The 17,712-nt window shown below is 36.9% G+C and overlaps 1 protein-coding gene across 1 annotated transcript; it reads right to left on the reverse strand.

Annotated features, from left to right (window-relative positions):
* Positions 1-3,275: 3,275 nt before the first annotated feature.
* On the reverse strand, positions 3,276-7,676 carry LOC108988802 (cullin-3B). The gene is made up of 2 exons (XM_018962168.2): positions 7,183-7,676; positions 3,276-5,441 (listed from the first exon to the last, which is right to left on the reverse strand). The coding sequence occupies exons 1-2, from the start codon at positions 7,341-7,343 to the stop codon at positions 3,404-3,406; spliced, it is 2,199 nt and encodes a 732-aa protein (XP_018817713.1). The 5' UTR covers positions 7,344-7,676; the 3' UTR covers positions 3,276-3,403.
* Positions 7,677-17,712: the final 10,036 nt, after the last annotated feature.

The following is a 17,712-nucleotide window of genomic DNA, read 5'->3' on the forward strand; positions in this document are numbered from 1 at the left end:
GTAGTTTTTGATTAATTATAAAATTACATAATATAATAAGGGTACTGCTATAACTATCAAAAGTGGGTGTCCAAACTCTCACAAACTCTCTCTCTCTAGAAAAAAAACCTCTTCATTCTCTCCAAGCTCTCACAAACTCCACATCTAACAAAGGGGGTGCAAGCTTCGGCTCATTACCCACACTTTTTCATTTCCCCTCCCTTCTCTTTTGTCCATTTTATTTATTTCTAGTTTTTTTTTTTTTTTTTTTTGTGTTTTTTCAGGCCAAATAAGAGAGGAATGTCGTTCGAATTTTTCCAGCTGTCGCCTTTCAACACGCGCCCTACCAGGATGATGCCCAGCCACCGATCTTCAAGACCATCAAATCCGACATCCATTGAAGTAGAGCGTAGCCCGCACGAGCAGGATGAAGTTCCGGATCTCATCGGCGAGTGGCCATCATGCACCACTTAGGAGTCATTTGTCAACGCTACATTCGGCTTCTTTGGAATTCCTTAACTCCGAAACTTTCAAGATTGATTGGCAACTTTCTCCCAGAATGACCAAAGTCCTGCATGTGCCACTGCCGATGCATTGTGCAGTGTTCATTCCTCCCAACATAAGAAGCCACGTTTTTTCCTTCTAATCCTAGAAATCTATCACCTGTCCGCCACCTTCACCCCTGACCAACTCGGCCATGTGTCCATCTTCCTTCCTTTCCCCTCCATTAATGCCGACAAAACCTTTTAAGTTTTCTTTTGAACTACACTTCTGGTTTTGTGACTTGGTCTCTCTTATATATGATCATATGATTTGTTGTGAAAATTGAGAAGCTTGTCTCGGAGGAGTCTCGAATCGCCACTGATCTCTCTCCACAGAGAAGAAGAGATCGGGAAAAAAAAAAGAAGATAAAAACCAATAGACTTTTCCTTCGTTGTAGCTCCATTTCGCTCTCTGTGTAATATCCTATGGCTACTTCCACTTTCTCAGGCAAGAAAATCCTTGCCCAAGTCTCTCATCCAACGCATAACCAAGAAAAGTAGATCATCAAACACAAACCTCTTCAACCAAAAACATACAAGCATACAGAGAAAACCTCGGGAGGGGCAGTACTTGGCCCCACAACCAAGGACCTCAGCCTTCCGCAAAAACAGGAATATGAACTTAAACAAAGCTACGACCCAACTAATTCCTTCAAAAATACTAAACGCAAATACCCTACCTTTCCACTGAAAGGTTGCCGTGATTTCCTCTCTTTCTGGCAGCTCAATGCCCTCGCTCTCATCCTCATCATCTTGGCAAGCGGCATGGCAAACCCTGAAGACTTTGCTTTCGTCTTCATCTCCCTCTTCTATACGTACTTTATCTCAAAGGTTGCATTCCCAAGCCTCCACCCTTCACTTCTGGAATCCCCAATATTTAACCCTCAAAACATGCTTCTCCGCCTCTACGTGCTTGCCGGTGCCCTCATCGGTCTATTCCTCCCAATAGCGTACGTCTTTCACGGCTTCCTCGAACAGGTTTTCGTCGCCAATACGGGTCCTTGTTCCGGTTTGCTAAAATGCAAGGAGGTTCTTTACCATTGTGGACTGGCTGAAGAGTGACGTCTTAAAGGTTGACGAGAATTTTGGAGGGTCTACTAACTACAAAAAAAAAAAAAAAAAAACTATTTATTTGTGATTAGTTAATTCTAACGAAATAACTATTTATAATTAAAAATAGTCGTGAATAATCTTTTGGTCGGAATAAATTGATCACAAAAGTCTATTTTTTTTATAATGACGGGTAGGTGGAAGACTGAAAATGATAATTTTTTTTTTTTTTTCCCGTTCGACTAGTGCTAAGCGATGTAATTAAATGTGGTTTTTATGAGTGTTTAACGTATGATTGGGCGGTATATATCATGCACTTATAAAAATAACGAGTATACAAGTTTTTGCACAGGTTTTGCAAAGGGTGGACCATTGGGTGTCATGGGAGCTTGAAAAGGTGGAAGGTTCAGATCTATACAATTTTATTCCGTATCAAGTACCTAACCAAGCAAATTCCATACATACCGAGCAAAAGATGTTCGGGTAGTCTTTTTTTCTCTTCTTTGACCCCCTATGCAATGCTACCTTTCATCGAGTAAACCTTGTAAGATAATCAAACCCCTCTTATAGGCCCAACTAATATGGACTTTTAGATATTAATATTTCTTAACCCAAAACCCAAGCCTCGTCCTAGTTAGTGCAGTACTCAACAAAAGGCCCAGTTAAAATAGCTAGGAAGTTCTAACATATCACATGCACGTACTACGCACATGGTTGATGATCAAGTCTCACCAAGAGGTCGAGATGTTTTCATTCTATTCATTAATTTTGAAGAGGAAAAAAGTGGTCGCTGCCCATTAGAACTCCTACTCTTGGTAGTACTGCATGTTCAAGATAATTTGTAACCATTTGGTAGGTCAAATCATGCATCTCATGCAGTATATATACTGGTCACGAATACTACATGATCACGACTCATGTGATTTGCGTGTTGCTAGAGCCATTGGCGAGGATTTGTATGAATAAATACCAGCATGCAGCTTGTACCCACCAACAAATTAAGCCAATTCTTGCTGTATATCTTCAAGTCTCTTAATTTTGATCATCTCTTAGGATGAGTAAACATTAATTGCAGTGTTAATATTAGGGATGTGAGATTAATTGGAGGTAACTCATGTCATCATGTGTAAGGATTGGAAATTGTATCATTTGAGTACTATCCAATATTTGCATTCCTCCAATTTCTCATATCCGACAATATTACATTCGTACGTACATACCATAAATTCTATAAAGACGTCGTCAATGAATGAGCAAATTGATTATTTGGGTGCCAATGTTGTATATGAGAATTGTAGGAAACCAAACGAGGAGATCATTGGCATGTGTGTATATATATATATATATGCCTTGGTGCATTCCGTTTGATTTCCTCCAATATCTCATCTACGACTTCATGCACATGAGATTACTTGTAAATGTCCAAATTAATGAAGCCCAAAGTTGAATGTGTGAAATGACTATGTCCGTCCATTTTGGAATAAATATATTAGTTTCTCCAAGGGATTTTAAATTTTGTCAAGTATATTTGATCGAATTCATCAACAATCGCTGAAATAATCCTCAGGTTCGAGCTTTTTTTTTATATATCAAGCTGCAGAGAATAAAGTAGCAGCTACTCCTCTTCGAATCATGAAATCGAGGATATTTATTTGGCAATCAGCACAGACAAGAATATGAAGTATAGTAGCGAGCGCAACAGATGGAGAAAGCAGCAATGACAATCATTTAACTCGATGGAGCTAGCTAGAACTATGAGAGGAAAAAATGGAAAGGTAAAAAACAATTTCCACTTACTGAAAAAAGGTACAATAACACTACTCATCGATACTTCAGGCAAGATATTGGTACAATTTCCTGTCGGTATCATCCCTCTCCAAAAAATCCCGCTCAATTAGGGACTCTATCCGTTTCTTAATCTCCGTCGGGTTTGCCAAGAACCGCGATTGCAACTGCTTTGTGACCTCGGCTATTATATTGTTATGATCCAGCTGCCTTCTTGACTTCATGATCCTAACTATAGCAGCTTCGATCTGGGGTTTCCTGTCCTCCTCCACCCTCTGCCGGGTCTCCTGTTTTTCAGGTTCTGATTCCTTTTGAGCAACTACGGTTCCTATCTTCACCTTATAGAATTTGCTCGTGAACTTGTCGTTAACAAAGAAAGCATCATCCTCACATATGTCTTTACTCATAGGCTCCTTCCGAAGAACGTTCTTGCCCTTCACACAAGCCATGGATTGCAGACACCTCTTCAAATCTGAAGCAGGTATCTCAGAAGCCTGCTCAATATCCTTGTAATTAAGTCGATCTGCATTGTTAAACAGCATTAGGACACACATCTGATAAGTGGAGACATTCAACTCATGCTTCTGACCCTTCCCAAAAATTGCTTTTATATCTGCTGTACCCATGTTAGCTTGCCATGACAACCTCCGACCAGTATGAGTCCCAAGGTAATATGCCCGAAACTTCTCACAAAGAGTTGACATTTCGGCTGGCAGGTTGCATGTAACACTAGGCTGAGTTGGCCAAGACCCTGTTGTCAGAACCTGGACTGTCAGTGTAGGGCCATCATCTAGCTGAGGGTGGCTTGCATAAAACCCTTGCATTGTATCTTGAGAGGTTTTCATGTCTGTAAACATGCCCTCTAGTTTTGAAGTAAATTGGTATCCGCATTCTGTCTTGAGCTTGACTATCAAACTTCTCTCCACATCATCCGAGACAGTTTTTCCAGATAATAGCCGCTTTGCCAAATGCTGTTTATAATACTTCTCAAATACATCTTTCTCCTGCAAGTAACGAAACAGCATCATCACCTTGTCAAGTATAATCTCTACATCCTCCTCACTAACCCCCTTCAAACCTTTGCGGAGCTTTTCATCCACAAATAACGAAATGAACTCTGGAGAACGAGGATTCAAGTTAATGAAGTACTCGAACGACGAATTCAGAGCATTCTGGAATGTTTTGTCATTGTTAAATGACAAGGTAATAATGTTATCATACTTGTCTCTCTCATCCAAGAGCCGCTGGACAAATTCCACTGGATCCTTGAGCCTTTCTGCATCAGAAACAAGCTGCTTACCAGTGTCCCTGATGTGAGAGGTCATCACTTCTCGTATTCTTAAGAGGCCATTTGGCACCCGACGGAACAAATCATACATTCTTCCAAGGTCTACAAACTTATCGTCAAGAAGCATGTTTACCAAGCCAGAATTTTCCATGTGGATTAGGCCCATCATGTGGTTAGTAATCATCTCCTCCTCCACCACACTAATTATCTTTGTTTCACTCTTGGCATCCAAGTAATGTGTCACTCTCTCCATTTCCTCATTTAGACGGCTCTCAGCTTTCTTGAGGTAATCTCCACAATCACAGCACTCAATGAACTTTTGAGACTCACCCCAGTAAAACTCAGCTGAAACCTCAAGAAAAGGCCTCTCAAAGTCTTCTTCGTAAACTGAACAACCCAAATCCATTAGCATCTTAATTAAATTCCTCATAAGGCCTCTGTTAATAACTTCACCAGTCCGTTCTCTAAGTACCAGTTCAAGAAGCATATTCAACAGCCTAGTCTGAATCTTGCTGGAGTGGACGATGTTATCTCTCCATAGGTTCATCCCAAGCTCATGAACAGGGGTCTTCTGGGTACTTGGAATGTAAGTCCTGTCCATGTACATTAGTATGTCTCGAATCATCTGTAATGCCTTGTTATGATCATTCCATTTCCTGTTCAGCTCTTCTAGAAACAAACCTCCTTGTGCATCTTCAATAGATTTTGATATTTCTTGGAGATGCACGGTCATAGTTGTAACCAGTCCTGAATGCAACTTATCACCAAATTTGTGAAGCACCATGTTGTACGCATTTCTAAACCCATGAAAAAAAAAATATAACATCAGAAACACAGGCAATTAGGAATCCATTATCCGAGGAAAAATCCTGGAACTGAATATGCAGTCTATTTCTAAGAGGGATGTGCGTCGGGCATGCCACTTGACACTTGTTAGAAAAGGTAATAAAGTTAACAAAGTGATAAAAATAACAAAAGCTTGTAATGGGAAATTCTATTTTCAGTTGAGAGAAAGGGGGCAAAAGACAAAATGATATGAAAAGTTTGTCACGAATCCAGTTGCGTAAAAAACTCCCAGATACATTTCAGTCAAAAACTTCTAGATTTAATTATTATTATTTTGTAAACAATTCGTCAGAGAAGCTTTGGGGTAGACCAGGTTGTTTTTGCTTTGAAAAGAACCTCTCCAATATGTACCCGTTTTTCCTCTCATTCAATCATTAGAAGAAATAAAACTATTTTTTTAAACAAACTCCCCATGCCTTTGTAATCAAAAGAGTATTAACTTGTTGTACAAACATTCTTCAAATATTACATAAAGACTTACAAAAGCATGCGAACCTAGACAATAATAAAGTTTAAAAGGAGGTTATGCTGTCATCGCTATTTTGGTAAAGGAACCAAGAGTCTGAGTTTTGAAAGATATGATTTGAAATAGCTACACGGAGGAATATCATGGAGCCAGGTTGAATCCTAAACAGAATAACACGTCCATCCCTTTCCCCAAAGGACATGATTGGAGAGGTAGAAATTTGGTGGTCCAGTGTTGTTTGAACTGGCTATCTAGGGAGATATAACAAGAGCAATTTGATAATAATGCTCTTATAGAGAGATTATGACACCCTTAGTCTAACTGACCAGAAAGCCACCGCCACTGAGAACGTTTAAAAATGGTAGCAGTACATACTACATCATCCTAAGATATATTCCAACCAGCTAATTTTTAGCAACTCTCTCTCTCCCTCCATAATGCCCACCTACCATTACCATGTGGGAATTCAGCTTAGAGGTTTCGAATACAATACATTATATAAATCTTCAGAATCTCAACGCAAACTGACAATCGTTTGGCCAACTTGCTGCCCACCATGCCGATTATGATCCTCAAGAATTCAGTCGCTTTCCCCCTATTATAAGTTTATAACCGTACCTTTTATAATTTTAACTGTTTTCGGTGAGAGAGCAAATCATCCGAGACTTGAGAATTATAAAAACAATCTAATCCAACCAGTCTTGGCATAATTGAGCAGCACAGCTCCAACCAACTAAGTAGTCTTGAGGAGGCTCATCTAGCCATACAATATAATGGAGAAATCGCCATCAAAACACTTTTTTACAGCTATAAAAACACGAAGAAAACCTTTGAATTGAGGACTCTCTGTATACTCCATTTTTTAATTGCTCAATTTCAAGAGGCAGATAAGAGATAACCTAACACCAATTGGCATAATTACAATTTCCAAAAAGAATACGATGGCACGAAAAATATATTTCAAAATTGAATAGTCTCAGATAAACTCTTTTTTTCTTTTTTTGTAAGCAAGTCTAAGATAAACTCCTCAAGTATTCTCGGATTGCCTAAGCACGAAACTGCAATTAAATTTCCATCTCTAAGACTCTAACTAAACAAACAAAGGCGCAAAGTGAACCTAAAAATCAATTGAAACAATTAAAAGAAGCAGAAGAAAAACAGAGCGGGGAGACGGCATCGTCCTTAACTAGAACCGCTGAAAAGGTGAAGGAAGAGACGGAGCGAACCTGTAAAGCTCTTCGAAGCTGAGGCCACTAGCATTGTGATTGTAAATCTCGTGGATTGCATGCTCCAGAATCTTCCATGTCTTGTCAGCGTATTTTGGATCCACTACCACCCGTTGCTTAAACGCTTCTATCTGAAAATTCCTCTTCTTCTGATTGCTCATCTTCTTCTTATTCCCTTTCACTCCAAAACCGAAACAGAAACACCGAGACTACGAATCAGAACCCGAAATTGAATTCATTGAGCCCCGAAACCCACAGTTTTTAGATCGAAGAACAGGAATTTCGGTCGGAGATTATAAAACGGGTGGTGGGATTGGAGCCGATAGGGGAAACCGGAGACCGGGAATTTACCGGCAGAGCTTTTTTTTGGAGGGAAATGAAATGAAATGTATAAATTAGAGAGAGAGAGAGAGAGAGTTTCTTGGAAAAAAATAAATTGTGATTTTCCACTCCTTGCAAGGAAGTTGAAGGTAGGTTTTTATTTTCCCACCGACCTAAAGAGAAAAGAAAGTGTTGTGAAATCGTGTAAAATGACATGTTTTCGTCCTATATATAGATAACTATGAGACATAATCCTTGGTGAAGTTGTTGGTTCATATGGTTATAAAGCAAGTTATACAACCTTTGGTTACGTTAATTACTATAATAAGTGATTATGTCTTGTTAATTGGTTGGACCAGCCCAACTTCCTTTTGTTTACTCTTACTATATATATATATATTAACTATACATTAGCACAATATACATGTAACATATTTGGAGCTTTTTTTTATTAGAAATACTACTTGTCGCCATTTTATTCATATATTAGAATAATTTTATCTCTATATTTTTCATCACTTATATACTAATCATTTGATGTTAACTATTTGAGGGACGATAAATAATATTTTTTATTAATATAAAGCTTGAGAGAGGAATATATATATATATGTACATATTATATAAGAAAACAAACATGTAACAACATATTAATTGATGGGGAGTTATGTGGTAGTATTGTTCGTTTATAGTGACTACTAAGATAGGTATTAAAACAGTAAAGGACTTAAATGTCTTGTTAATAAAACTACTCCCCTCCCGAGATTAACGGATGTGATCAGCGTTACACATAATTGGCTTTTATCATTTTAATTAGCATAATCACACGATATAAGTTAAAATTATGTTTGTACCTTTTAATCACATTCACGTGTGAATAATAATAATAATAAATTCAAGATAAATTTTTTTACTTATCTCCATATACTATACATATTAAGAAAAAAAATTATATGGTGTAGAAATGATAAATATAATTATTTTAAATCAAATCAAGAGTAATGCGGTGAAGTTGAAGGTCAAAATGGCATCTCCAGGTCTGGAAGAGTCCAAGGGTGGAGCTTTCCAAGTTATTTCAGCCCTTTCCAGCATTCCATGTTTGCTAAAATGAGAGAGGATGATGAGTATAGTATAATAATAATAATAATAAAACTTTGACACGAGGTTGCCGTGTTAGTCAAGTTTGCAGGAAGGAATTGCTTGAGAAGGGAGTAGTAGCCTGGCGTGGGATCGAGGATATGTGATCCAAAATTCAAATGGGTGCCCATATTCCGACCCATCCTCTAAAGAATATCATGATGACTTCGGCGCCTTTTTGGACGTTCTGCTGTCTATCTAAATTAAAATGCGTTTGAGGTAATATCATTGCTAGTCTTTGGGGGTAAAACAGTTTATTTGGATTGGTTTCGTAATTTGGATATTGAGATAAGTTGAATTAAGTTATAAATAATAATAATTTATAGATTTTATTAAAATAAATTAACCTTTTATATTAAAATGTATGAAGTAGGTTGAGATAAATTTAATTTTTTTATAAAAAGTTGAAAAAATAGTGAGTTTCATTAATAATTAATTTGAAATAAGTTGAGTTGAGTTTATCTTCTAAACACAGCTAATGTTTTTGAAAGATGTTGATATGAATGTTCATTTTGTAAAGCCACATGCAAGATTGCAGTACATGAGATGTTTAAAAGCAGTGGTTCTCAACATGAGTTTTCCATGTATGTATTAGGCATGTGCATATGACCCGATAATCCGACCAACCCGATTGACCCGACCCGGCATTTGACGGGATACTAATAATTGGTTCACCGATCCGATAAAAACAACTGGTTTGAATTTTGGTGTAAACCGACCGATAAAAACAACGTAAACCACTACCTAATTACTGAGAAGGGTCTACTGGGCATGGGGAATGGCCATAATAATTGCGAAGAGATGGAGATTGACAGATGTAGAGAGATACAAAGAATCACCAAGAGGGACGATTGCAACAAAATCTATTCTTCTTCGGTAGAGAAAAAAAAAACTAGGTACAAAAATCATCTGAAAACCAGCTCACTTTTTAGAGCTGCAACCCAAAAGCCTTCAAGGGATAGAGTAGACCTTCAAGTCCGATGGTGTCCAGAGGGGCCTGGTACTTAATCAATCTTCAATTAATTACTTGGTAGGCTGTAGCTCTAGACAACTCCAAAACAATCAAAATCGCTTTGTCTCTCTCTCTCCTTTTTTTTTTTTTTTTTTCTCTTGTTTCCTCAAGTCCAATGATTTTGTTTGTTTACTGGGTTTCTAGTTTCATTTGTTATAGATCTGTTGTTGTTGGAGGATTTGTTGGGGGCTTTTTGTGTTGGGGGATTTGTTATAGATCTCGTTGTTGTTGGAGGATTTGTTGGGGGCTTTCTGGGTTTTCATTTGTTGGGATATTTGTTGTCTTCGATACATTTTTTCTTGTCCAGAGATCTCGTGTTTAGTCGATGAGAGTTTTCAAAAAATAATAGAACTTATTGGCTGAATGATCTAAAAATGTATAAGCTTAATGTATCATGCAACTTGCTTTTCTTGGTTAGGTTGGGAATTTTCATCTATAGAAAATGGGTACAAACAAGGTCCTGTGCCGATGAAGAAGAAAGAACATTATTTTTTTATTTTTAAAGACAAAGTTGGGTCATACGGGTTCGACTCGATATTGTTTTGATGGGTCGGTTCGGATCGGGTTGGCGCCTTAACTAGTTCTTTTCGGGTCGGGTCGGGTCGGGCACAAACTCGGTATTTTCTGGTCGGGTTGCAGGCCTAGTATGTATAGTAATGCTATTTGAAAGTCTTTACACAATACATTTATTACAACAGCTAATCAGGAAGACTCCTCTATTACAGCAGCTAATTAGGAAGATTCCTGCATCCATTCCAAATCAATATCTAATGATACAGAAGATCCTTAATTACCATATGATGTTGTGTATTCTATAAACATTTAGATACTCATTAGTATTAATATTCATGCCTTGTATAATATTATTTTGTATCTTATCAAATCCCACTGATTATGAGATTATTATGTGTGAATGTATTTCATAAGTCCATAAATAATATCATACGCACACATTTCAAGGTGAAGAGATTTCACAAAATATTTTGCATTGTCTTCACTTTCTTCTTGGTATCAGAGTTACCATGAGAGTGTGCTCTTTTTCCTTCTTTCATGGCCTCTGTTTCCTTAAGTGTTGGTAACTTTGTTACCCCCAAACTTAAATTCGACAACTACCCTCTATGGAGAGAGCAAGTACTTGACTTGGACGAGAGTCAAGACATGGTTGGATATTATTGTTTTAAATATCGTATCGTACCGGCCGATATTTCGGCCTTTGATTTTTTCAAATTACAAGCTCATTTTTTTATCCACAATTCAGATTAGGCTATTTATAACTTATATATATGTATTTATTTATAATTTATGCATATATAGATTATTATTTTGGAATATAATTTATATATACTATATATAATTTATTTATATATCAACTATTCCGAAATGGTACACGAAACGGTACCGGTACCGAAATATTCCATTCCAATGCCATAACCGGTACAGCGTCCGATACGGTATTCAAAACTTTGTTGGATATCTTACTGGTGAGCTTTTGCCACCCTCTGTGCTAACTTTTGTTTCTGATGGTAAACAAGAAATCAGTCCAGCATTTCAATAATGGAAGAAAGTTGATAGACTTCTTCGTGGATGAGTTATTGGAACTCTATCTGAAGAATCCTTTAGATTAGTAATTGGCCTGAAAACATTAGCTCAGGTCTAGTCTACTCTCAAGTCCAGTACGGTATTTATATTTATATATATGTAATTTATTTATATATCGACTATCCTGAAACGGTACCGGTACCGAAATATTTCATTCTAGTGCCTTGACTGATACGGCATCCTGTACGGTATTCAAAACTTTGTTGGATATCTTACTGGTGAGCTTTTACCACCCTCTGTGCTAATTTCTGTTTCTGATGGTAAACAATAAATCAGTCCAGCATTTCAACAATGGAAGAAAGTTGATAGACTTCTTCGTGGATGAGTTGTTAGAACTCTATCTGAAGAATCTCTTGGATTAGTAATTGGCTTGAAAACATCAGCTCAGGTCTGGTTTACTCTCAAGGAGGCTTATGCCTAGGCTTTTCAGGAATGCGAGCTCCAACTCACACAGCAACTAACCTACATGAGGAAGGATTCATCTACTACACTAAATGACCATCTTAGGAAGTTTAAAGGCATGTGTGATAGCCTTGCTGCTGTTGGCAGGCTCGTCAGTGACAAGACCAAAGTCTACTCCCTATTCAATAGACTTAGTGTTAAGTATGAACCATTTACCACCTCTATGTTAAAGCCTCTGATGCCCACATATGGTGAAATCATTCTTCTACTCCAGAGTTATGAAACCCATATCACATTACATGCTCACGATACCAACAATCTTGTGGCATTCTTTGGCCAAAACCAATCAAAACCACAGCCCTCCTATCACTAAAAAAATTGTCAATCTCATCGGAGTCATTTTACCCTTAAAGGCAAAGGCTCTCATCAATCAAATAGACCACCACAAACCTCACCCTCTTCTAACCAATCCTCATATCAGAATACCTCTAAGGATCGTAAAAAATCTCTCTTTTGTCAAATTTGTGGCAAACGTGGTAATGATGCACTTCATTGCCGGAATCGATTCAACCACTCATATCAAGCCAACAATCTCCCAAAGGCTCTTGCTGCTATGACCTTGGAGAACACCGTCTTGGATGTGGAATGGACCACTAATACTTGTGCCAATGCACACATGACCTTAGATGTAGATATCCTTAATAACTTATGTCCTTATAATGGTGAGGATCAATTCTTAGTTGGCAATGGAGATACTTTGACAATTACTCATACTAGAGATGCAACCATACAGTCTGCGAATACCACTTTACATTTAGGTAATGTGCTTTTTGTTCCTAATCTAAGGCGCAATCTCTTATCTGTTGGGCATCTCACATCCTCTCATTTTGTTAATTGTGAATTTGATAATGCTGATTTTAATGTTTTGGACAGGAAGACAAAGCAGATCCTAATGCGAGGGAGCAAAAAGGGTAATCTCTACCTTCTCCTAGCACCACCAGAGGCTCATTTCTCTACTCGTTTTAAAACTGTTTCCTTTAGTATTTGGCATTAAAAACTTGGACATCCTCAAGTAGCAATTGTGTCTCAACTACAAGCTCAGGGACTTATCCAAGTCATCTCCAAAAATAAAGATCATCCTCTTTGTGATAGATGCCAACTTGGCAAATTAAGTAGACAAACTTTCTCTAGTTCTTCAAATAAATCAACTGATGTGTTTAATAAAGTTCATTGTGAATTTTGGGGACCTGCACTTATTGTTTTGATTGAAAAATACAAATATTATGCATATTTTGTTGATGATTACAGTCGTTTTATGTGGCTTATTCCCCTTAGAAACAAATCAAATTTCTATTCAGTGTTCATTTGCTTTGAAAAATATGTTGCTATACAATTTGGAAAGAAAATCAAAGTGTCTCAGTTAGATGGGGGAGGTGAATTTGTTAGCAATTAGTTCAAACACTATCTTCAACAAAATGACATTATTCACCAAATCACGTGTCCTCGCACCCCACAACAGAATGGAGTTGTTGAGCGTAGGCATCGATCGGATCATCCGTGAGTTAGGACTCACCATGCTATTTTAGAATGGTGTTCCCAAAAAATATTGGGTAGATGCGTTTTCTACAACAGTTTTCTTGATCAACAGATTACCCTCTTATTCTCTCAATAATCCTTCTCTCTTTTTCATACTATATAAGCGACAACCTGACTACTCTTCTTTGAGAGTTTTTGGTTCCAAAAGCTTTCTTTATCTTTGGGATGTGAAGCATAATAAGTTTGACCCAAAGTCTCTCCCATGTGTTTTCCTGGGTTATAGTCCACAACACAAAGGATATAGATGCCTTTATCCACCCACTCACAGGATCTTTATTTCACGCCATGTAGTGTTTGATGAAGTAGCCTTTCCCTTCAAGGATCATGACAATCTCTACATTCCTTTAGACAACTCTGGTGACATATAAATCTTCAATGAGTGGTTGACTACACCATCCTCCTCATCTTCATCTTCTTCTTCTGATGATGAGATACTTTACACTCACCACCTCCTCTAGTTTGCAAGTTCCTCTTCCATAACAAACACTACCTCTACCCTCCAACCGTCCAGCAACTCCCTTAGCTGATCCTTTGCCTGACCCTTCATCAGATGATCCTCCCACACCAGTCCATCCTGCTCCCTCCAATCTTGATGAAGCAGAACCTTATATACATCACGAGTCATCCTCTTCCCTCATGGACTACGATCTTCTTCCTCTATCTACTACTCATGAGGATCCCCCTATGTCTCACGATTCCTCTCATCCCATGGTCACTAGAGCAAAAGTTGGGGTTCACAAACCTAATCCTTGTTATGCTCTCTTGCATCACTCTATCACTCCTATTTCCGAACCCAAGATAGTTCGTGTTGCTCTCAAACATGAAGGATGGACCAATACTATGCTGGAAGAACTTCAAGCTCTACAACAAAACAACACTTGGGACTTAGTCCCACACACATCTGATATGAATGTTTTTGGATCAAAGTGGTTTTTCAAGACCAAATTTAAAACTGATGGAACTGTGGAGAGGTTGAAGACTAGACTTGTAGCTAAGGGCAACCACCAACTTGATGGGGTCAATTTTTCAGAGACATTTTCGCCAGTCATTAAGCCTGCCACAATTTGCTTGGTGCTCTCTCTTGCCCTTGTTTAACATTGGACTATTAAATAGTTTGATGTGAAGAATGCATTCTTTCATGGGCAACTCTCTGAAACAGTCTTGATGGAGCAACCACCTGGCTTCACCCATGCCACCTTTCCTGATTATGTATGCAAATTGAAAAAGGCCTTCTATAGTTTTAAACAGGCACCGCGAGCATGGTTTGATCGGTTCAATTCATTTCTTCTCTCTTTTGGCTTCACATGTAGTTTTGGAGATCATTCTTTATTCACCTATCAGCATCCTCATGGCTATTTGATTTTTCTTTTATCCTCATTGGCTCCAATAATGATCTTCTCACTCAATTTGTTACACTGCTGCACTCTGAGTTTTCCATGAAGGACTTAGGACCACTGCATTATTTTTTGGGCATTGAAGTCACACCCACAACTGCAGGACTTTTTCTTTCTTAGTACAAATATGCCCTTGAAATACTCGATCGTGCCAATATGACAGACTGCAAACCCAGCTCTACCCTTCTTACCACCAAAATCCAACCCCTTAACTCAAGTAAACCATACCATGACTCCTTTCATTTTCGTAGCCTAGTAGGTGCTCTGCAGTACCTTACTCTTACTTGCCCAGACCTTACCTTTTTTGTCAACTATATCTCTCAATTCATGTAGCCTCCTACAGAGGATCATTACCAAATGCTCAAGCGCATCCTTCATTATGTTCATGGCACAATTCATCTTGGGACTCAACTTCACTCAGCAAGCTCTATAACTCTCCATGCCCATCTCAGATGCTAATTGGGCTGGGTGTTTCTCCACTCGTCGCTCCATGATAAGTTATTGTACATTCTTAGGAGTAATCTCATTTCTTGGTCTACCAAGAAACAACCCACTATCTCTCGATCAAGCACTGAGGCAGAATACCATGCCATGACACACATTGTAGCTAAATTAAATGGCTGTCTTTTCTTCTTCGTGATCTGCAGATTGATCTTTCCAATCCTCCAGTTTTGTTCAATAATAATTTGAGTGCATTTCATATAACAGTTAACCTTATCTTTCATGCTCGGAGCAAGCACATTGAGCTTGGCTACCATTATGTCCATGAACGTGTTGCCTTAGGTCTTCTTGAAACTCACCATGTTTCTTCTTCCTCTCATATTGCTGATATTTTCACTAAGCCTTTATCCAAGTCTGCACATCAGTATCTACGTGGCAAACTTATCCTTGTACCTCGGCTAAGTTTGAGGGGGCCTACTACAGCAGCTAATAAGGAAGACTCCTCTATTACAATAGCTAATCAGAAAGACTCCTTCATCCATTCCAAATCAAGATTAAATGATATTATAGATCCTTAGTTACCATATGATATTGTGTACTCCATAAACATTTAGATATTCATTAGTGTTAATATTCATGCATTGTATACCATTATTTTGTATCTTATCAAATCCCACTGATTATGGGATTCTTATGTGTGAATGTATTTCATAAGTCTATAAATAATATCACATGCTTACTCTCACATTTCAAAGTGAAGAGATTCTCAAAATCCTGTGCATTGTCTTCACTTTCTTCTACATTATCCACATGCTATAATTTTATTTGTAAAATTTAACTTTTAAAGCTTATATATCAAATCAAATAATGTTGTGTTGATGGTGTGTGTGATGTAAAGACTTTCAAATATAATTATTTAATAATAAATTATATATAGGATTTTGTTTGCAATTATTTTTAGCATGACATCTAAAAAAAATGAAGACTATAATTACAAACACAAAATGACATTGTTTTATCTATAAAGTATTTTTAAAAAAATATAAAATCAGTTACAGGTACCGAATATTAATCCGGAACCTCCATCATCTAACTATACATCCAGATAGAAACTGATGTGAAATTCAGATACTCGTCTAGATGAATCCGATTTTGAGAATTTCGGACAAGACCAAAAAAAAGAAAGAAAAAACCTGACCCGAATGCACCGGCCTTGGTTTTGATTTTCCTGCTTTTTATTTTTGTTGATTAATAGACTATATTAAGCAGAAGATTGTTCCTTACAAAAAATTATAAAAGTATTGCCTACCAATTGCAAGTCTAGCAACCATCAATTTGGATCTCAAGGGAATCAACTCAAGGCCTTAGATCATTAGTAGTGGCTTAGCCAAAGTCAAATTTTGTTGAGACAAACTATTGCAAAGTTGTTTAAAAACTTCCTACACCAGACTCAACAAGTGTGCAGTAAATTTGGCATTTCCTTTTTTCACTGGCCAAATTAGCTAAATAATTTGTCTTGCATAAAAATTGCTGATTTTGCTTGTAATAATGAGTAATGTCACAACAATTGCCTGATTTTGCTTCTAATAAATCGATAACTACTTTTCAAAATGGTCTTATGCGGAACCTTGCTAGTTATCTCAAAAAAAGATTGGGTGTTTTTTCAGAATGTGGTCCATTAATTGGCCTTTTAAAAAATTAAAAATTAAAAACCAAAACCAAATAAAAAATAAAAAAATTCTTGGAGCTCTTTCAAGTGGATCCTTCTATATCAAATATTCCCTCTATATTGCATTATTGATCAACTCATCCAATAATTAATAATTAGGAGATAGCTGTTAAAAATATAGTTGTTAGAAAAAATAAGGCTGAAAAAAAAATCCATTAGAAAGATATGACCGTTGGAAAAATATGACCGTTGTAAAAAAAATTATTAGGAAATTATATCCATTGGAATAATATGATCGTTAGAAAATTAATGTGTACTTTTTTAATAACGAATAAATATTCAAATTACAATTAAAATTAAAATAAATGAAAATGTCAAAATCAATATTTTAATAAAATAGTGATAGATTTGGAGAATCTTTTATTTAATATTGTTTAAAAGTGGTTAGCTAAATTTATAAAAGTGAAATTTCTAGTCAAAGTTCGGCCAAAGTTTGGCTAAGCCACTACTAAGAACACTAGTAGTGGACTCAATTTAGTCAAATTTTGGCCAAAGTTTAATTATAATGAACTCAATAAATGAATAGTAAATTTAGCCCAAGATTTATTCATTGGCCAAAGGGGTTGACTAAATATTATTTTCACCATAAATAATTTTTTTCCCTTTACCTGCTATTCCTCTCGTGTAAGAAGAAAAGATAAAGAAAAATTCATTATTAACTTTTTTTTTTTTTTTTTGGTTATTGGCGGCGTGCAATCACAGGCGTTGCATTTAAAAAAAAAATCGGTACATTATTAAATAAATAATAGAAGTAAGAAAAATTATATTAGTAAACCGGTTGCTAAATTACACCTTCCATATAGATTATACAGTTAAATTTGGTTTGGTAAACTACACGTTACAAGGTAAAGAAAAATTTATTATTTATCCATTAGACGTTAAAAAATTAATATATATTT

This window comes from Juglans regia, chromosome 13, assembly GCF_001411555.2.
Source record: "Juglans regia cultivar Chandler chromosome 13, Walnut 2.0, whole genome shotgun sequence".
NCBI classification, from domain to species: domain Eukaryota; kingdom Viridiplantae; phylum Streptophyta; class Magnoliopsida; order Fagales; family Juglandaceae; genus Juglans; species Juglans regia.